Genomic DNA, 22508 nt, shown 5'->3' with positions numbered 1-22508 from the left:
TACTGAACTGAACCAGCTTTTAAGGTCCAGGCATGCCGATTGACTGTTGCATGCCCCTCCCCCTGCCTTAATACACACCCTCCGATGTGGCTTGCCGCTCACGCAATTCAATCTGTATGCATTACTGAATGTATAAAATGGCATTTGCTATTATTGTTTTTTTCCCCTGCTGTTGTTGCCGACATGCACGGTGACAAAATCCGGATCAGTTTTACAACTTGGACTCACGGTCCTCATATGCCCCCCCAGAACAGGTCAAGGACCCGAGTGTATTAGACGAGAGTCAATCAAATAGAACTATTGCCTCGGGGCGGTTTCTTGGATGAGGAGTTAGCCTCGGTTCAAGCCGCTTTGGACTTTTGCCCAAAAGTATTTCCACCACGAGCAATGACCAAAGGTGTGTACGAAGAGCCAAGAATTAATGAAGTGAAGGGAATTTTGAATTGTGCTCAATGCAGGTGTCAACGACACGCAAGTCATTTTCCCCTTATCTTCTCAGCCATCATGCTACCTGACCACTTGATTGATTTCTTTTTTTTTTATTTTCAATCCACATTTTAATAACTCCCTTTCCTTTACCATGTCCACCTCATTTCACGCAACCTGTGCTCCAGATGGATTTTCTTACATGAAATTTAATTTCCTGTTCTCCGGGTGTGGGTGTGATCTATTATTTCACCTTTTTTTTTTTAATTATTATTATTATTTCCCAATAAGCCAGGCATGACATGGCAGTGCTATTATTCTTCTCCACCCCACTGCTGTTAACTATTAATCAGGTTGGCTCCTTGCTGAGGTGTATTGTTTCTGCTCCCGCAGCCTCCGCAGCTCTGTATTTATTTCGAGAAATGTGTCGGATTGTGTGTTATTCAGGCTGCAGACAGGTGTCAATAGCTGACATGTTCTGGTTGTGCTCCTCAGAATCTGTTTATGTTTAAGCCCACATTGTCTCATTGTGAAGCACACATTGTTAAACTCAAAACCAAAAGTATGCTCTTTTTTTTTTTTCCAATATGTGATTTTTTTTTTCTTCATATTTCTAAAAATTGTGTATCTCCTTTACCGCTGCATTATGTACTGACAATGGAGTGAGGGGGGAACAAAAAAGGACCAAATAAAGAGGGCGTGGCGAGGCTCAGCCAGTGTGTTTAGTTTGTTTTGCATTACAGTTACAATATTTTTCCTTGTATTGTACTATTATGGATTGAATTTCGTTATTATGCAGGTCTACTTTGTCTAATTTCTAGCAAATCTGTAATAAATCAATTATGATGACTCTCCACCTGTATAGACGTTGCAGACTCAAATCGGGATAGTTTATTGGGCTGATATAAAAATTCGACACATCCCTGTTGAAATGCCATATTTTTGTTATGAAAAAAAAAAAAAAAAAAAGTTTTTAATGTGGACTGATATGACAGGAACAAAAAAAAAATCTGAAGGTAAGTAAAAATCAATGATGAAAGTCATGTGGTTGTTCAAGTGTGCACTTTTTGTGATGTGGCTGTTTGTTTCACTGTAGGGGTGGTGTTCTCTTGGAGATGCGTGTCATTGGATTTCCCGCAAAGATACCTTTTGGTATTAAGGTCATAATGTTCAACTTTGGTTTCATTGGACACGAGCACGTCGGAAAAGGTGTGAACCTAAAAAAACCCAAACCGCAACCTTCACCGTTATATATTAACGATTATTTAAAATAGTTCTGAAGTGCGACGTACAAAACAACTGAAACGGGGGGGGGGGATAAAACGCTTACATAAGTGAATTGTGCTTGAACTGTCAAATTTAAAGTGGATCACAAGACAAAGTAAGTTTCTCAGTTGAAAGCGGATTCAGACATCCGCTCCGAAAGTTGCTCCAGCAGCTCTTTTAAAACCATGCGGCGTCGCTTCAAACGTGCTCTCCGCCAAGATGGATTTTAAACAGCAGGAACCTCACAGAATATTCTCAGCCGGCAGGAAAAAAAAAGAATAATAATCTGAAAGTAAAAGCTGCAGGAGATGTTTTTAATTACTGTAATAATCCAAGAAAACAAGTCTTACAAAAGGTCAGCACGTGATACAAAAGCAGAAATTGTATTATTGAGAATTATGTCCTGCCATGTTTCAATTTTTTTTTTCAGTGCAGAAAATTGCTCAAATTGTTTTTTTTTTTTTTCTGGATATTTGAAAGAATTTTTTTCTGAAGCCAGCGTGTGCTATAATTAACAACTCATTTGAAAAATGTAACCTCCTTTCCTGCCGGTATGTTTGCTGACGGTCGGTGAGGCGAGCGTGTCCATGAGGTGTGGATTTATTCTGTGTTGTCTGTTCTGCAGCCTTGTGAAACCTTCACCTCACAGGAGGCGTTTATCAAAAGTTGCGACGCATTGAGCCAACATCACTCGTGGAAACACTCCGTTTATTATTAACAGCGCACGTGGTGGGGAAAAGAAAAGACGGGAGGCAAACAATTTGGAATGTTCTAAGCGCAGTCCAAGTACAGGCACGGCACGCACTCCTGCAAATTTCATTGCATCCCTTTTGTGTGTGATGAATTGTTAACTAACAATTTCGTGCTTCAATAGAGGCTCTTTCAAAACCCAAATACATTGCAGTCGTCCATTTTAAAAAGTGTAATTATGTAAAAGATGGAAATAAAAGTGTGCAATTCTTGCATGCCAGCCTAAACATGCCTGTGTGGGATTTTACAAAAGCACAGCTTCATTGCATTTTTTTTCCTTTTTTTTCTCCCCCTCCCGACAAGGCACTCCAGTCACACCGAGTCACCAACCGTACTCGTCGTTTTAAGAAATCCATTATTTCAACGCCTGACTCGGCTGAAAGCGTGTCAGCTGTTTCGTTTCTGCTGCCCATGGGGGGGGGTGGGGGGGATATGTATCAAAGGCTTTATGTACTTTTTCTTGTGCCCTTTGCACTCCAGCCAAGCGCTAAATATGACTAAAGGGTTGTCAGCGACTGATACGCACAACACTGTTCACATCGATAAAGGAATTCGGACGTTCCCAAAATTCAAATAGAAAATCCAAACTCGACATTCATTCTTGAATTCCCTGAAATGTCTCATCAGATTCGGTTTCATCACTTCAATGCTTGTTGTTGGTGTCCATTTTTTTTTTTCCGAATATATACAGTATGTGACTAAAGGTTAACACGACCCCAAAAATTGCTTCACGATTTCTAAAAAAATATATACAATGCTTAGTAAATGTATTCGAGAGTTCTTGCAGATCATCCAGCATCAGCAAGCGATTGCATGCGGACACAATAATACAACCGGATTTAACTACAACTTGGGCCGTAAAAAAAAAAAAAAAAATTTAATAATAAATCATATCAAGTAAACCATTCTGAACTATTCTTTTAAGATTGCAGCATTCACCAATGTTCTTTTCAGAAAACTCTAAAAAATATGGCTAGCACAGATTTGAGATCATGATCATCATTTTGATTATTGTCAATGTCGTCATTAATCTAAAATGTGGCTAGTTGGTAGCTGCTCCCTTTTACATGGACCTTATTTAAAAAAAGAAATGTAGACAAGACGTTTTTTTTTCCCCCCCTTCATTGTCTGGATGCATTGAACTTATCTTCCCCTCGTGTTTTCCTTCAGTCGATCGGCGTCAATCCCTTTCCTCATTTCCTCGTCAATTTAATTTCCCGACAGACTGTTGAGCCTTTACTTATTTATTTATTTTTATTTTTTTGCAGCGTCGTGGCTTATAATTAGCTCGGCACACATCGTGCGTGCTGAATGAGACGATTAAACGAGAATGAAACGGCGCGTCGATAGTTTCCATCAACTCTACTCTCTCGAAAACATTTTGTTTGAAAAAAATGAGACGTGTCAAATATTCGGTCGTGGCTTGCGGTCTTACAATACACAACAAAATCAATGAAAGCTATTTTGAAGCTATGCTACCCGTTAGCTTATCTCTTAATTTGGTTTTCGCTCCATATCAGGTTAAATCACAGAGCTCGTGGCTTGTTCGGATTCTGTTGACCACTCAATCGTAAATATTGAGCATTAGCATATTAGCTTACCTTATTTTTAAAATACTGTCACAATATCAATTTAACAAAATTAAAATTAAACAATGTGCTTGCTAAAAATGTTTCGTTGTTTTTGTAGGCAACTTCTCGTTATCCAAAAATGCTAAAAAAATCAAATAAAATAATAATAAAAAAAAAGACTAAATCAATTAGTCGCTCGGCTAACGTTTTAGCGATAACGATTGCCATTGTCATTGTTGGCTTTCTGTCAAAATAAATGTACTATTTGGGAATAAATTCTGCCTCGTTTTGGCCGACGATCAATGTTGGTTGTCGTGGCAATTGGAGAGCGAAGTACCACTCTTTTGTTTTTGATAGAACCTTTGATGACTTTTGGTAAAAAAAATGCTCAATTTAGTCCCGATTGTCACCTGTGTACCCATCTTGCAAAGTCTTTATGTTGTTGTGGTAGTTTTTCTTTTTTTGTCATGTGGATCATTAATTTATCCGCTTTGATTCCAAAGTCCAAACAAAGTTTCACAAGGTCCAAGCAGGAACTCCGACTTATGTTTCAAGTTCTTGAAGATCAGACCATTCCGTGGAAGGACCCTTTAAGTCTGGATCTGCTCTCTGTGCAGAGCCAAGGACTTCCTTCTCTGCACAGCCGAGATGGCGGCCGCGGCGGCGCCTTGGTAGCTGTCCGTCTCCTGCGAGTCTTCGCTGTTCTGTGACTTGGTGCTGTCCTGCGAGTCCGGCTTCTGCCTCAGCGCTCGGTTCTGCTCCTCCTTCAGTTCCACGTAGGACCTCGAGAAGGTGTGAAAGATGGACGTGACGGGGAACGCCATGAGCAGGATGCCGCTCAGGATGCTGCTGAGTGCCACCACCTGGCCGGGGATGCTCCTTGGCACCATGTCGCCGTATCCCACCGTGGTCATGGAGATGACCGCCCACCAGTAGCTGCCGGGGATGCTGGTGAACTCCTGCTTGGCGCCGAACTCGCTCTCGGCGAGGAACACCAGCGGGGAGAAGAGCGCCATGGCCACGCACAGGAAGAGAAGCAGCAGCCCAAACTCCCGCGTGCACCTCCTCACCGTCAGGCCCAGCGTCTGCAGGCCCAGCGAATGGCGCGCCAGCCTCATGACGTAGAAGATCCGCAGGGCCCGGAGCACGCGCAAGACGAGGCCCACCTTCTCCAGGTAGTTGTTCCCGGAGCCCGCCGGCTTGCCGCCCACCGACAGCGAGTCAACGATGAGGGTGATGTAGTACGGCAAGAGGGCCACCACGTCGATGACGTTAAGCGGCGTGCGCAGGAACATGCACTTGCTCTGAGTCTGGATGAAGCGCAGCACGAACTCCAGGGAGAACCACGCCACGCACACCGTCTCCAGCACAAAGATGTTGAAGCACCTCTGGGAGCACTCCCCCTGCAGGACCAACCGACAATGGCATGAAGGTAAGCGACATTTGCAACTCTACCAAGGTACACACTATCAGTTGGATTGAACTTTTCAGTACAGTCTGTATTTTTATTTTTTTTTGTAGCGCCATCTGGTCTAGAATTCATAACGATGCAGTATAGTCGTACAACAAAAAGGGAATAAGAACTCAATAAGCTTCAGTTTTTATATAACTGTTTTTTGCAGAGGGTAATGAGTTTATGCTAATGAGCATTGTTAAATTGACTAAGTGTTGCTGCAGTCTTTGTGTTCAAATATCCATCGCTTGAAGCAGTAGAAAACTATTTGTTAGCCGTGCTATGGCGTTTTGGATTGTGTGTCAGCATTAAGCTTCTCCGAGGCAAAATGATGCGCTTGTTTTAAATACAATTTGTAATTCTCGCTTGTTTTACTCTCTCAAGAATGCTTTCAAAGTGTCGAGATAAATACGAAAGTGTCGCTGTCGTCAAGTCAAAGCGCTTTGCGAGTCTCGAGCCTTGAGACTTTGTTGTTTCTAATAAACAAAAGAAAGGTGATGAACATTCATTAAGTGTGAAAACAAAACAAAAAGGCACTGACACACCATCAAAGGTGTGCTGGGCGAAAAAAGAAAAAAAAAGCTGAATTAATCTCTTTCTGTCATCAGTCGTCCGCGCTCATGAATATTTCAGCAGATAATTACAAGACATTGTTTGGTTATTAAGTCAGTCGGCCCTGAAGCGCAGCGCAAATGAGAACTGCTTGCTTTTCATCTTTACACATTTACCTTTCAGTCTTATTAAGCATTCACTTTGTGCTCTGCGATAAATGGGAAGCTGTAGACACTGGGACTTTTTTTTTTTTATCGATGGCACCAGCCATTAAACTGTGAACGTAGAACCAAACGCTACCTCGCATTTTTTATTGATGCTTTTGGGGGGGATTATTTGGGACGAAAACGTCACTTATTATATTTATTTTGACACCCAAAAATGCAAGCAGAGATAGAGAGTGCTCATTTTAAAGTCCTATTATCATTATTATTATTATTAATAATAATAATAATAATAATCTTCTTCTTATTGTTATTATTATTATTATTAATATTATTATTATTTTATTATTATTATTATTATTTAATTGCACTTGATTTGCCCGAGTGTCCACGGTGAGCGTGAAATAAACAACAAACAGCGCTGTCCCACAGGCACTTTGCCGCAGGCTCTTATGTTGAAATGGAAAATCAATCTGGAGGCATTCCATCCATGCGGGCAAACATGACAATGATTTAAAAAAGAAAAGGGGGGGGGACGATTTTCTTTTATTCCTATTCATTGGCTTTAATGTGCCAAATGCAATTGGCAATATATTGAGGCAAGTGAATGGTCATGAAATGTTTGCCACACTATGCTAATCTTTATGCAAATGATCCCGAAAAGCTTTTTTTTTTTTTTAAAGTTTTTCTAAATAAAATCACATCCAAACAAACTCGACACTTTCAACATGTCACGGCCTAACACTCGTGCTTTCAGCTTCCTGTCACGAGTCCATCAAGACAAGCTCAAGACAAGCGTGGAAACGGTTGACTCCTCAGCTGCACTTTCCTCTCAATTGATTCCGTTTATTTACTGGCCTTGTTTGCTTCGAGTCAGTTAAGCTCCAAAATGAGGGTGCGCGTTTTAATAGTGTGAATGTGTGTATGTTTTGAAACTTCAACGCACCTTCCTAACATCCACATGGCATCTTTGAAAATGTATTCAAGTTCAATTCGGTGTTGGGCTATAGGATGCCCTTTTTAACTTTACTTTTGGTGCTTAGTAACCATTTTCCTATTCCCCGAACTAAAAATAGAAAATGCTGTTACATTACGTAATTTTCCATGAACCACAAAAAAAAGAAATATGAATAATTTCACAGTTTTGGGGTCGATATTTGTCTTTATATTTTTACTGTCGCCCCTCCCCTCAATAAAAAAATTAAGTAATCTTGTTTTGTTATATAATTCGCTAATGATGCCACTCCCCCCCCCCTTTTTTTTCTTTTTTTTTCCTTCCAAGTATTTGTTCATTCCAATTCCCCCTCTCTTGTAAACTTCCATCATGACATCAACGTGGTGCTTTTACAACCGCACATTTTGACTGATTGGAGTGTAGCAGAAGAGGCGTTGTGGAAGACAAAAAGCCCCATATTTGATTAGCTTCTGACACAACTGTTACCCTCGCATCCCCGCGAGACTTCCCACTCAATGTCCTTTAGTGCTTCCTTCCTTTGTTTGAAAGGAAGTGTTGGGAAGATGTCTTTTATCCCTTGGTCGAGATGTAGGTAGGTGGAGGGGGGATTGGGCGGGGGGGCAAGCCTGCCTTCCTGCCAGATGTCAATTATCTTAAATGAGGCTCCAGGTGCCGTTTAGTCCAAATGCGATTAAGATTTGAAGGCATGAGTGGCACTAATGCAATCAAAGCCACAGCATCCTCATTTAAACGGGATGTCCCTGAACACAACACCTCATCTAGACTGGACTTGTCATGTTTTGTCTTGATACATTTTCCGGATCATTTGTTCTCGTTAAAAACCTTTTAAATCTCGTATATACCCAACGCGTCCAATCTCATCATATTGATTGCAATTATCCTAGTGGCTTACGTATTTTTTTTTTTTTCGTAATTTTCGAAAGTTGACAAGACTAAAAAAAAGTCATTTTATGGGAACATTTGATCGTTTTTGTGTAGTAATAATACAAAAAAAAAACAAATTCAAATTCTTATTGTTTTAATTATATATTTTTTTTACATATATGAGAGACAAAATCTTTTATTTTTTATTTTTATGCCACCTTGCAGTGAGCAAGCGAGAAGTAGCACAAATCGCATCCGCTCGTGATCGATGACACTTTTCTTTCTGATGATGAATAGAACTGTCAGCAGAAATGACGGATCCGTCGCGTCTTCTGCGTAAATAGCAAAATGCTGACATTTGCCATCCAAACGGGGATTTACATCAAACTTTTAGCGACACGGATCGGGTGAAGATGAACACCGCATGTGGGGTATTCCGCTAAAATAAATTGAATCGCCATATTTCTCAAATATGACGTGCTCAAAATAAGCGAAGAAAAGGTCTTTGCAAAATGGACCGTCCATTAGACGAGTCAGACCGCCTGAGTGCTTGGCTCCGTCCTTGGCTCCGTCCTGTCACCATCGGGCCAGGTCATGTGACCACATTGCTCGAACAACCACCACTTCCTGTGTCGCATTACCGGCCTGCAACAATCAGCATATGCTTCAACAAATAAATAGAGTGCCCGCCCTTCCATGGAAGGAGACGGCGTAATTAGCTCAAGCGCTTCACCGTGCCGAGTTCGACTGCATGCAAAGTGCTCGGCTTCACACACAAGTTAACAGCGCGCCATGCGCTTTCACGAGTGTCGCTGCTTGGCCGACGCCGCAGACTTGCATTCAATTACGTGCCGTCGCTGCTCTTAGACTTCTGAGACGATTGTCGGAACTGCGGTAAACACGCTCTCCATCACCTAAAGGGCCGGTTTACTTCAACACCTTGTTTGGATTCATGCTCGCGCAAATGCAACACGTTCATCTAGCCATCTCGGTCGCTGGCATGATATTGACCTTTATCGTGCGCTTGTGTTTTACTGTTGTTTCAAGATGACGCTATTTCAAGAATGTCATATTTATAATGGCATGAATCCAAAGACTGCGCGACGCCCCAGTGCATATTTGTTGCGGTTGTCACACTCCTCATAATTGAATGCAAGGAAAGAAAATGCAGAGTAAAAATAAAAGTGCGATGGCAGGTTTTTGCGGATGGCGTCTGACAACAGCGGCTTTGTTAGCATCTATCCATCTATCGCTTCCCTTCTCTGGAATTGCTTCTTGGAAATGGCGAACTCTAAACTGCTGTTTTTACAGGGCAGTGCAGTTAACACTTGAAATAACTTCCCGTTGATTTGGATTCTACGTTGGCTGACTCCTGAGTCTTGTTAGCGCTCGGAGAAGTACTTTTCTTAGGTGGACATATATTTTCCAACTTGTATTGTGTTTATCTACTTTTTCTTACAACTGTATTGTTTAGCCACTTCCACCTTAAACCACTTTATGTGGTGATTGTTAACTCGCATATCAACCACAGACTCCTCAGATCCTCTGAGCGGTTTTAAAGATTACCATGCATGTCATCTTATCTCCCTCTTACGGAGAAAGCCTTCATCCTCCTCCGTTGAAGAAGACGTGTTTGACAGAGAGGTTTTTTTTAATCACGCTCGGCTTATGCATCATTCACGAGGGGGAATTAGTGAAATGAAGTCGAGGTTTGGGTCGAAATGACGGCCGTGTTCGGGTATCAATTAGCACTCGGGTTGTCCTGTAAGCTAAAATCCATGTCTGTGCGTGCTTTTTGGTGTAATTTCACATCCCTTCTGCCAGTGGCTCTGTTTTCGACTTATTTGCTGTTGCAGTGAGTCAGAGCTCTCCTGATACTGTTGTGGTAAAAGGAAATTGGACACACTTGGACAAAAATATGAGCCATCATTTGGCTTGCTGCTTCTTACTTTATTATTTTTTTTTAGCAGGATGATGCAAAAACTGCCTGATTAATTTTTGTGTAATTTCTTGGCAACGTGATGCCACAACATGACAGCAAAGCAATATTAATAGGTAAATAGCAGATGATGGATCCAAAGAAACTTGTGAATGCTGAATCAGAAATTTGTGCTATTCTATTGCATAAAAAAATGGTTTCCGCAATTGGGCAGATAACAGTATATAAGCTTTATCTGTACGGATTAGGATTTCAGTTACAATTTGCATAAGCATCGGGTTACATAACAAACTTAAAATCAAATCAAATATCGGGAAGAAAAGGCGCGAAAATGCCCAAATCGAGAAAGCCCTCCATTTTCCCGTGACCTGCGTGGTCGTTAGCCCGTCTTTGTGTCGTCTTGGCTGCTGCGGCGGGGAGCCTCGACGTGGCGGTGACAGGCGAAGGCAGCCAACACAATAAGGTGACGCTCACACGGAGCCGCCGCGTGTCCCTGAGCTTGTGTCTCTGTCACCATGATTTACACTGAAGCTCCACGCCGGGTACTCGATGTGGGCTGCCGCATCGGCATAATCTCGATTGTATGCATCCCTTAAGGCTGTCCTGCTAAAAGACCGATCCCACTTGTTCCTCTCATGTGAAGGCGCATGGTTTATTTATTTATTCTCTTTGTTCCTTGTGGCTAGTTTCCTTCTTGCAACTTCTTTAAATGTCACATTTTCATTTGTTGACGTGCTTAAAAGGCAGAGATGGGAACTACTGATGCCAGGCCTCGTATCGGGCCAACACCAGTATTATTTTAAGGTATCTGTACTTGTGAAGACAGCCGATACCAGCCACAGATACTTAACGGAAAAAATAAAATTGACATTGAACTCACCCTCTCTTCCTCCTCCCTGAGGTCCGGCATGGTGCTGATACAGAGCGTCACAGCAGTGATGGCGACAAACAAGACGGACAGGCAGGCGAAGATCTTGCCGGGGATTCCGGAGTGGGGGTTCTCCACCATGTCCCTCAGCCTCCGCATGCAGCCACCCTCCTGGATGTCGTCCGGGCCGGCGGTCGGCTGCCGGCTCTCCTCGCACGACGGCGGCACGGCCGTCTCGGTCGGCTCGGCCTCCTCTTCCTCCAGCCTCCGCATCTCCTTGTACTCGTCCTGGCGCAGGCGCAACTTCCTCAGGCAGCACCAGTCCAGCTTGTTCTCCTCCACGCCCCAGTAGAGGAGCTCCTCCTGGAAGGAAAGGGCACACATCTCCCTGAGCAGCCGCAGCTTGCCCGCCGCCAGGAACGTGACGATGGTGCGGAAGGCCGACGGGCTGCGGTCGAAGAAGAACTCGTTGCGGGTGCCGTCGTAGTCGTCGCACACGTCCATGATCTCGGCCTCGTTGCTGCAGCCGCGCAGCTTCCCCAGCCTGGTCATGGGGAACTCGTCCAAGGTGGACCAGGGGATGCGGTACTTGATTCCGCCCACGTTGATGATGACCACCCCGTCGTCGGCATCCGCCTGACGGGCCTGGGGCTTAACGAGGCGCTGGGCCCGCTTGTAGAAGACGCCCTTCTTGGAAGAGACCTCCTGCGGGTTCTCCACGCGCTTGAAGTGGAAAGTGGTGAACTGGCGCTCGGTGCTGCCGGCCAGGAACGCCACCTCCTGGTACATGGTGACCGCGTTGTTTCACGAGGGCGGGAAGGAGGCTTGCAGCTTGTCAGCCATTCAGCAACACGCCACCGCTCTGTTGCAGATGCAGAAACAGAACGTCAGTTGCGCCGAAAGTCAAGAAACTGCAATTCTGTTGGTGAGTATCAAGACACGACACGCATCCCAACTAACTCATACAGGTTGTTGTACTCCAAATCGTGAGTAACAACTCATCTCAGATTGTCATTGAAATTGTTGCCAGAGCACCGTCCAGTGCACAAAATTAGAAGCAATTTCTCGTTTTTGAATCAATAGGCTGCGAAACAAAAGTACAATCAAGCCGTAAAGGAAACACGCATTAGCCATATTACACGCCTCTCAAGTTCAGCGGTGCTCTAATACACTGCACTGGAAGACAAACAAAGAGCTTGCATTATGCCGTAATAGTGTACCGTTGTGTGGCAGCGGTGAGCACGTCTCTCAACCGCACACCAAAGTCTCCACACGAAAGAGCTAATGGCTTAAAATGAAGGTAGGAGAGAGCAGAAAGAGAAAATAAGGACCATTTGCACTTGAATGCTCTCTGGATGCAAGCGAGGCATAAAGGAAGAACATCACATCTTAGACGGTCATGTTGAAAGTTTTTTTTTTTTTTTTTGGCCAACTTATCTCCGGCTCTACGACTGCGAGTTCACGTTAACAAGCTGAGACATGTCGTCTTTTATTTAAGGCGAGCATCTGGAGACACATCCTGCTGACAGGAAATGGTTAAAACACTCTGAAGTTTTAGCAGCGATTCTCAACCGCTACAATTTAAAACAAAAAAAAATAATAAAATCCTAGTGCAGGTCAGTTGTATTTAACTTTTAAGTATATTAAATGCATGATGGAATTCTGTTCCCGTAGTGTCGTAAGCCGAATATACGTGATACACTTCAAGGCTCTAGATATAAAACAATCCATTTAGAATCTCGGAATACCCATCTGAGAACCTTTATACGCAATTTGTTACGGGGGGGAAAATTCTCACTTCATCTATACGCCCTGACAAAGTGCAAAACACATCACCGATCATTTGCATAGTTAGCATCGCGACGCCAGTAAACGAGCCCGACACGCTTTGTCAAACCTTATATAATGCGTAGACACAAAAAGCGCGTATTAATAATGAATGTCGTTATTTATTATGTAAAGGTTTCGAATAGCTCGGAATTAAGGATTTGTTGCGAAAAACATTAGCGCACTCATTTGGTACGACGACTAATTCCAATTTTTACCATCCATCCTTTCATTTTCTCCAGCGCTTGTCCTCGTTTGCAGCCGATCGCAGGGCACATATAAACAAACGACCACCGAGCCTTGAGAATATTTAGTCTTCGGTGATGAAGTGATTCGAACCCCGAGTGCTAACAACTAGCTTCGAAATTGCTAACCCAGCACCGGCGACAAACGGCACCAAGAAAATTCTGGGTTAATTATTCCCAGTGAATTGGGTTGAGAATTTGACCCAATCTGCTGAGTCAAAATAGTGAACCCAACTTTTGGTACGAGTAACCCAATCTGCTCAAAATCCACAGCAGCCTAGCAAGTGGGTTCGGAAAACAACCCGGCATTTTCTTTGTGATTATAAAGATGCCTTTCAATTGTGCCGGTGTACCTAATGTTGAGGCCGACCGAGTCTGCATTTCAAAATCGACACTCACTGCATTCATATTTGACGGCATACATATTTTAAACTCGACTCCTTCCCAGGTGTACTTGCATAAATCATCATATGTAAGTCACCTTCCTCCGCTTCTCATCCTCAAAGGAAACTTTTCCAAACAAGGCAAAAACCCAGTTATGCATGCAAATGGGACTCGCTAGACTGCGTGAACATACAGTAAATCACCAAAGTGACATTTTTGTAAATAATTGATTGGAGCTTTACCGGAAAAACACGGAGGAAATGACATAAATAGTAGCGTGCGTCTTGTGTGACGACCGTGAACTGACAGTGACCAGTTTAAGACTGTGCGAGTGTCCCCCAAATTTAGTTGTTTTGAGGGAACGGTAATTCTATGCGAGATCTAAATATTTACAAAAAATGTAAGGGTTGTACTCCATCCTATGAGATATATCATTGAGATCTAAAACCCCTCCCTCCCTAGACTGGCTTCCAAAGTCTCCATCACTCACAGGGTCCCCCCTCCGCTCAGAGCGCCAGACGAACGGCGGCAGGCAAAGGTGATTGATGCAAAACGGCCGTCAAGTGCTGCAACAATCAGCCGAGAGAGGACTCGTCACACGAGAGCCTTTGACCGTTTGGACCCTCGTTCACTTCAAAAACGTCCGCCACCTTACCGCTGAGCCATTTCGCTTCGGTTTATGATTGCGCTTGTAGTCGTTGGACAATGTCATTCCTAATATTTGGGCGACAATTAAAATGATGCAGTGGCACTTCCACAACCGTTTTATGTCACCACTCCAAAATCATAATGTGTAGTTCGGATTTGTTGTACAAAGGCACGTGGCATTTTAAAAGGGGGTCTTTAAAAATAAATGAGAACAAAAAGAATGGTGGCAATAATGTTTATTTTTCATAATTTCAAAGTAGTTTTATCATAAGATGTCGAGAGTCTTTATTACAATCATAATTGTAGTTAGGATATTGGCATCTTAAAATAGATGATGGAGATGCGGGAACATCATGAATATTTTTTTATGAACGTTTTGGATTATTTCAATAGTAATTGTCCTCAAAAAGTCATAACTATATAATTAAATCAGGTCTGTATAATATTAGTTAAGATTCAATTATAATTAAAACACTTGATTATTTTAATATTATATAAGTAAATATAGGGACTTAAAAGCTATTTATAAGTATTTTATTTATTATTTTTAGTTTGATTAAGTAATCTTAACAATGATAATGCATTTAATTATTTTTTTATGCAGTTTTACAATCTTACAATCAATTTAACCATAAAATCGCCATTACAATCGCCATACTTTTATTTTTTTATTATTATATATTTTTATTAATATTAATTGCTTAAAATTTGATAAGCGTTTTGATATTTATAATGCCCCACAAAATAATACAGATTTAATAATTCATGAGGATAGTTTTATAGGTCAAAAAGATTCGGCAACATGATTGACTCAATCGAAATTAAAACACTTCTCAAGTTAACCCAAGAAGACAGCTTATGGTTTTTCACAACTTCACTTTTATTTATTTATTTATTTTTTAACCTGCTTTCCCCCGCGCACAAAATCTCTCTCACACACACACGTGCGCGCACACACACCATGTCGTCATGTTTGTCCTCCTTAAGAGTGCATCCGTATTCATGCACGTTATCAGTGGGCTGATGATGTCATCAAGAAAGGTGTAATGACAAATTCTCACAGGACTCATCAATTGAGCGCAACAAAGTCTCCCCTTAAGAGCAGACCATAAACTAGCATGCAACACGTCCACGCTCAAGCTCGCAATTGACACATCGCACTTGTAAAATCGCCGATTCGCCGATCCACTAAGCAAGAACAAGACTTACCCAGCTGGCCGAGCCCGAGTCCATCTGCTTCAACGTGTTCCGCGCGTCCGCGCAGCCGTCAATGCGCCGCATGCCGACAAGTTTCCCACGCACACGCCGCGGGACGACGCGAGGGGGGAGGAAGGCAATATGAGCGCCGGCGAGTCCACCCAGATGCGCATTTTACGCACACGAAGCACACGAGGAAAAGAAATCCGGACGGAAAGCTGCACACGCACAAACACAGAAGGAGCTCAGCACGCTCCTTCTCAAGGCTCCTCTCAGTGTGGACTGAAAGAAAAAGCAGTTTCCAGTGGTGATGCTGTGTGTGCGCTCGTGTGTGTGTGACAGCGTCATGTGGGTTGTTTGTCATCCACTTCCTCCCTCTTCACTCCACTGAAGTGGCAAACTGTCATTTAAAAGAGCTCCGTTGTACATGTGGGGGTTCACCGGCTTATCATGGAGGAGACGTACATGAGATCGCAGCCTGAGGGACTTCAATGGACGGCCATACTGACCCCAAATCTTAGAGCGGACACGTTGGAAATGTAATCAGGCGGTGTCCCTCATGGAGGCCTATTAAGACACCTTTACTTTGTGTTTGACTGGAGTTTTTTTTTTTTTTTTTTAATGTCTCCATGAAGATGTATTTTTTGGGGGTGAAATATTAATGTTCATTAATTCCTTTGTAAAGCGTTTCCCCCCACCAACGGATTCCTCACCTAAAGCTTCGATGGAAAGTTTTCAGAAATAGGTGACCATTTCTGAACCTTTGCCACCGAACAGCAAGTATGACTTAGCTTGACTGCCGCTTCACAAAATGTTTTGCCCTTGGTGACAACGCGGCTGTCTTACTTATTCATCTCAAGGTTACTTTATTAGATGCACTTCATAAATAAACGAGTACACTGAGATCCGGTGCTGCGGATTTTAATTGACTTATTATTTTTTTTTGCAGTATTCATCAGCTGAATGTGTGCTTTCATATTTTGAACATTTCTGTCTTTTAAATCTCCGCAGCACATCTGGCACGCCGGCTGAGCCACGAACGCCTCGTTTGTGCGCCATTTGGAGAATTTCCTTGATGAGGCTCACATTCTAACATTCTGAGGCCAATCTCCTAGATTCACATCATCCATTTCTTGTGGGATTGAGTCTCACTCTCACATTTTTTTTTTTTTTTAGAGCTTCCTTCTCAAGGGTACTGCACTTCGGCCGTCTAATTATGACTCACCGACATTAATGGGATGCTCACCGCAGGGCTGGATTTCTCCTTAAGCCTGAGGTCGACCACGAGGGCTTGACTGGAAATGCTCACGTGCATCTAAACAAAAGGTTCGTTCCTCCTCAAAGATGTCAAAAGGTAAACTGAAAGTACTGGGATTCAAATTAGCTGCGCAATTTTCACTTTGCATCTTGCTGTTCCATTAGAACATGCATGAAGGCTAGCTACTGTACTGCTGTATTTAGATTCCTAGCCAGTCATTAAAAAAAGCAATTAAAAAAATTAAACACATTTTTGAGACGATCGCAAGTGTGCACAAGTATCTGCGTATCACCAGTGAAACAATTTTACGTTTGTCAAACTTTACAAACTATTTTGTCGTAGTGGTAGTATTTAGTTGTGTGCGTATATTACGTCATAACTTCTACTTTTAAATTGCAAAATTTTTTTTCGATTTAACGTGACACTCTTTGCTCAAGCACAAGCGGCTTGGACCGGTCAAATTTCCAGAGATCCGCTTAACATGTATTATTTTGATATTTTTTGGATTATTTATTTATTTATTTTTATATAACTTTTCCAACTTAATGATCAAACCAGAGTTGGTCAAGACTTTTATCTGCACTTTCCTATTAAAAAAAAAAAAAGTTCACAGCAATTGCATTCAAAGTGTTAAATTTGACCTGCTGGGGTGCACAAAACGGTGTTCAATGGATTTTTCGGATGGCGACACCGCAACACGCAGTGACACAAATGGTCAGGCAGACATCAAGTGGAATAGAAGTCGGCTCCCTCACTCCAAAGTTGTCGTTTTCCGAGATAATGACTCATAATGGCCAAATCACTTTGGAAAGAAAGCACTTGAATCAATGACATCCATTGTGCGCTCAATTTTTCTGTCTTTCCGCAAATGTCAGCAGGCGGCTCGGAGCATAAAGGGGGACCGGGAAGAGCCCGCGGAGGTGTCGCCTAGGCCGCGATTGACACGCTCTCTCGTATGCGTCCTTACGACATGCGCCTTTATTCCGCCGGTGCCCACGTGAATTAGAAATTCAAATGAGCGAGGAGGAATGGGTAAAAGGTACGCCGCAATCGTCTCAATGCTGGACTTTTCATGTGTGCGCTTGCATGCGTAATGTGTAATGCATAATGTTTAGGGGGCTCAGTATGTCCTCAATGTCCCCCTTATCTATCAGTCTACAAAATAATTGGGCCCATATCGGGAGGCGACGAGCTTAAGTGGACGTGGACCTCTCACAATCCTCCCTGTAAAAGATGATTCACACGCGGTTAAAAGTTGCAATCGCGGCTTAAGTCTCTAAATCTCGAAGGCAATCGGCACCGAGCGCTCGTCCACATCCTACTGCGTCCAGAAGACACTTCCTGATTAAGTCAACCCTTTTTGCAAAGACATGACAGCACACAAGGGGCTGCCACTTTAGTCCACGGCCTGAGCCCTTTATGAAGGCGGAAATCAACAACGGCACGGATGAGTCATTTTGACAAAGTTGACAAAGGTCTGTTTTTTTGTTTTCCTTTCCATTGTTAGAGAACGGCTCAGCTAAATGAATACGCTCAACTCAGTCCAGCTGTGGAGGGAAACAATATCCTTTATGCTACTCTGTGAAACATCAGTCGGGTTATCGAGTTAGGACTTGTATCAACGAAAAGATGCAAGCAGCTCAACAACACAAGTGCCTGTATGTGTGCAGTAAATAATGCTGCCTTGCATCCTACTCATTTTCAGGAACTTTGATGCAAATATGATGCAACGTGAAGTCAAAAGTAAACACTGCGCTTCTTGAATGGCTGCATTCTTACATGTGATTTTTGCTGGAGTCTTGCCGTGGACAACTCACAAATGCGTATCTGGAAACTTGTGTGTGGCTCCCTAGCTACACATTCACACCAAAAGGGGGCGCTAGTATTCTACCAGCCCAGTACCGCCAATGTATTCATGAATAACATTGATTCTATCGACCCATAGGCAAGTATAATTTATTTAACATAATTTAAATTGGAATAAATGCAAGAATAAAGTGGAACTAACTGTGCTGTGGACATTACACACCCAAGTCACGTAGTCAGTACGTATTTTCTTCGTCGTTCCTCCACATGAACATCCGGTCATAAAACGCGATACCCTAGGCAGCACTGACCTCTAGTGGTAGTAACAAGAACATGGGTCGATACGCGAACGAAGTGACAATAACATAATCACTGACGCAAAAAAATAAAACGGACGAAGCTTCCTTACTCCTGCCAATTGATATAATAGCAATGCTTCTCTTTATTGCATTTAGTAAACAATTTTTTGAAATTCGTTTATTTATTTTTTTTATTTAGTAAACGCTGCACACCAACTAGAATTCATCGGGTCATCTGCCTGCTGCCGCTGTAGAATACTAGCGTTGTGGTCTGAATGTGTAGCTACGGAGCCACACACAAGTCTTCAATACGCATTTGCAAATCGCCACTGCATTTGGGATTCGTCCACGGCAGGACTGCAGCAAAAGCCTCATGGAAGAACTCAGACAATCAAGAGGACCAGTGTTTACAAATCCCCCGCTTACGGTTTTATGTTCGCATTCCATCACGTGTTTGCGCATGCAAATCAATGAACACGTTTGTTGATTCTTGGTACACATTATGCGTTGTCAGATTCATGTTACACGTGTGTGCCTGTGGTTGCAGATACATATTATTTTTACACGTTTATGGACTGAAATACACGTTTGTAAATGGTTTTGCTACAACAATGGAATAACCCAAAAGGAAATGTTGCTAAAATTTTACGCCACAATAATTTAAGTGCTAAAAAGTAAGACAGTCTGGCTGTCATGACAACAACACTATATCGTCTTCAGGCGCTACGTTATCGCCATCTTCTGGTCAGTTTGAGAAATGCTTGCGGTGAATCCGAAATAAAGTGTTTTAGCAATAATTTCCACGGCAGGCCAAAGCAGTCATCTTGATCGGTACTAAGTTACGTGAGTGTGCGATGTGCCGTTGAAAGGGGCAGAAGGATGTTGGCTTGGATTGCGGGACGTGACGTCAGGCCGACAGGTCAATTTGGGCGGACGTGACGTCAGGTCGACAGGTCACGTTGGGCGGACGTGACGTCAGGCCTGCAGCTCAATTGGAGACAGGTGTGGACGAAGGGAATTATCAAGTACAGGCCGCAGACGCGGCAAGATGGCGTCTGACCGCGTGAGCGTTTCTAAGCTAAGTGAACACACGAGCAAATGTTTGTCGTTTGTTTGCCATTCCGCTTCTTGCACGATTTGCACACTTGAGGGACGCGACTGCGTTTGAGCACAGCACGTCACAATATACTTCCTTTTGCTCGATTTTACACATTATTCTCTTTATTTGGTGCCACGCTTTCAAACGTTTTTTTTGTTTGGATATCTGATAGTAGCATTTTATAACATAGCTCTGGCGTGCACCTTGGTTACTTTGCCTGCAGATCAATGGGAGCCAGGTGTGGACAAAGCGAATCGTCAAGAACAGGCCGCAGGCGCGGCAAGATGGCGTCCGACTGTGTGAGCTTTTCGAAGCTAAGTGAACACACATGACCATGTTTGTCGTTTGTTTGCCATTTCGCTTCTTGCACGATTTGCACACTTGAGGGATGCGACTGCGTTTGAGGTTTGAGCACAGCACGTCATAATTCACTTCCCTTTGCTTGATTTTGCACATTGTGCTCTCTGGTTTATGCAGCGCTTTCAAAATGTTTGTTTGTTTTTAATGCTGGCCAGCTCTTTTTGCTTTGTGTCTTAAGTGTGGTAAATTACACATTTGATGACTTTGTTCTTGAGAAGTGAACTGTTTTTTGACTAATTGTTGCTCTGTATTACATATGATGCATTTGATTTCAGGTGCTATAAATAACCTTTTTTTATTTTTGACTTCCTTGTCTGGTCTCGTGACGTTTACTGTCATGGTAAAAAATAAAAATATGTTTTTGTCCGCTCACCTAATATGAGGGAGGCAATTGCATTTGTAACTATTTTTTTTTAATCATGGGCTGAGGTATTTATTCTCAGATGTGCAATTAATTTCCTTGAGTCTTTGTTTTTGCAAACTTGTTAATGTGATTTTTGTCTAATCCTTGATGCCAGTTGTCAATACTTAACATTAAAAAAAATTTTTGCGCCAACTGCAATCAAAAATTACAACTTTATTCTTCCATTGCCATTTGATTATATGACCAACACGTAGGTCGCAACCGTTCATTTCTCCGATTTCCGGTCGGGGGACACTTTGATCCGATTTGGACCACGAAGCCCGACTTGTAACTCGACTCCGTTTGTGGACCGCAAAGTTGGATAATTTGTCCGGTTTGAGGTAAGTCTTGTCAAACTGAAAAATTGTACTGTCTTATTGTGCACGTGTATCACTCAAATGAAGAGTTAGAGTACCGTTAAAAGTATTTTTGGTTTGATGGTTTTCGCTAAAGTCGGCCACAAAAATGTATTTGCCGCCATAAATACGATGCATTATCGCAACGGCTTTCAACCGTACATTTTCTTTGGCAAGCGCCGATCGAGTTAGTATTTGTAATCCAAAATGAACATGTTGGGGAAATTAACTTAATTTCTTTTGCTTCTCTGCAGAGCTGAAAATGAACGCAGCAGCCTTCAATAAAAAGCAAGCGAGAGGACCTCGCACCAGGGGAAAATAAATTGGCGTGAAGTTTCAGCTTGTGTGTGGCATTTCTGTACACAGCGAATTCACGAGAATGTCTGCTCTTGTCTAAAGTGATCCCCCCCCCCCCCCCCCCCCTCTACGTCTTCGCCATACTGTGTAATAAAATAAAGTTAGTCGTGCACAAGTAACGGCGCGTCTGTGTTTTGCAGGCTGGAAGAGGAGCCGACTGGCATGAGTAAAAGGAGCGATTCGGCGTCAAGTGGAGACTCAAGCGGCACGCCAAAGTCCACCTTGTGTGGGCAACAAGTGAACAGGACTGGGTGGAGTGTTGAGCTCTGGGGTGCGCCTTGGTTGACTTTGGTTGTGGATGCCAATTGTGTGCCGTGCTGGCAAAGTTGTCTTGAAATGAGGGCAGGTGTCGAAGGCGTTTGGAGAGCGGATTGTTGTTGCTCGAGATTGTCGCTAGTTGTCTGGATCCAGAGCAGTTGTTTTCTTGTGAGACGATGGCAATTGAAAGCCGGAGTGTGCAGTGTAGACTTTGAGGGCCGAGTCCATCATATTGCTCGACACAAATCAATCCTCTCCTCTCTCTGTGTTTCAGGATTGTGGAGCCACCGGATTTGCTGACGGGCAACAAGAGGACAAAAAGCCCGGTGTCGGGAGGCGGGCTGAACGGCTCTTCCTGGTATTCCATCTTGAGTTTGCAGATGACTTGTGCATGACATGGATTGGATTTTCAGTCACTTTGAATAACCTGTCCCTCTTGGACTTGTTCTTTCCGCCCTCGCCTCGCCAGGTTGTTGTAAGGCGGCGTCGGAGCGGGATGCTCCGAGAGGCTCCGAGACCCACCGGACGACGGTTAAAATTCTACACGTGCGCAATCCAGTGAGCGGCACGCCACGAATTGCACATTCTGCCTTTTGCAGGACGGGCGAGGGAAAGCTACAAAGTTGACGCTCCAATCCAGTCGGTGACCCGCCCGCCACCTGACTTGGATGTTTTTGCCTTGTTTGACAGGAAGAAGAAGTTCTTGTGTGGCGTCTCCATGCAATGTTTGGATTCCTGAAATGGAGTGTGTTGTTTTGCTTGACATTGTATAACAGCGCGTTGTGTGAAATGTTGCCGTCTCAGCCTCCGTTTACAGCCTGCTCATCCTGGAAGGGGATTGGTCACTTCTCCAGGTTTCTTCCGCCAAGCCTGAGTTTTGAGAGCCTCTCTTGTGAATAAAGGGCGATACAAATGCACTTGACTTGTTGCAGGATGGAGGCGGAGCCACGGCAGCGTAAGAAGTACAAAAGCACCAAGATGAAATTTGTGTGCTTGTTGTGTAGGATGGAAGAGGAGCCAGATGAAGGGAAAGGCAGGACAAAGGTCTCAAAACAGCATTGAATAAAAAAAATAAAAAAAAGGACGTCGTCGGGAGCCTGCCGAATGGAGGTCACCAAATTTTGGCCCATTTAATATGCAAAAGGCGTCAGTAATTGTTCATTTTGGCTTGCAGGACCGAGA

The 22508-nt window shown here is 43.2% G+C and overlaps 2 protein-coding genes across 6 annotated transcripts in view; one reads left to right on the top strand and one right to left on the bottom strand.

The window, feature by feature from the left end:
- Positions 1-2868: 2868 nt before the first annotated feature.
- Positions 2869-15457, bottom strand: kcng2 (potassium voltage-gated channel, subfamily G, member 2). Its single transcript, XM_088318923.1, has 3 exons — positions 15143-15457; positions 10842-11691; positions 2869-5416 (listed from the first exon to the last, which is right to left on the bottom strand). The coding sequence occupies exons 2-3, from the start codon at positions 11616-11618 to the stop codon at positions 4604-4606; spliced, it is 1590 nt and encodes a 529-aa protein (XP_088175049.1). The 5' UTR covers positions 11619-11691; positions 15143-15457; the 3' UTR covers positions 2869-4603.
- Positions 15458-18905: 3448 nt separating this feature from the next.
- LOC148321472 (uncharacterized) overlaps positions 18906-22508 on the top strand; it is a 5069-nt gene continuing 1466 nt past the window's right edge. For 2 of the 5 annotated variants that reach the window (XR_015846907.1, XR_015846906.1), the window contains exon 1: positions 18906-22508. This exon is cut by the window's right edge. The gene's annotated coding sequence lies outside the window, so the exon portion shown is untranslated. The other 3 variants (XR_015846909.1, XR_015846908.1, XM_088318924.1) reach the window with 2 other exon arrangements.

The sequence above is a fragment of the Idiotropiscis lumnitzeri genome, chromosome 16 (genome assembly GCF_059441095.1).
Source record: "Idiotropiscis lumnitzeri isolate Australia: NSW breed Sydney's pygmy pipehorse chromosome 16, RoL_Ilum_1.0, whole genome shotgun sequence".
Classification (NCBI taxonomy): Eukaryota; Metazoa; Chordata; class Actinopteri; order Syngnathiformes; family Syngnathidae; genus Idiotropiscis; species Idiotropiscis lumnitzeri.
This window is presented reverse-complemented; position numbering and strand designations above follow the sequence as displayed.

What these genes read in the sequence shown, in the direction of transcription:
- kcng2 (XM_088318923.1), bottom strand. Translation starts at nt 11,618, where the DNA reads ATGTACCAGGAGGTGGCGTTCCTGGCCGGCAGCACCGAGCGCCAGTTC. An exon ending in TCAGGGAGGAGGAAGAGAGG is followed by an intron (nt 5,417 to 10,841) that starts GTGAGTTCAATG and finishes TTGGTCCTGCAG; the next exon opens with GGGGAGTGCTCCCAGAGGTG.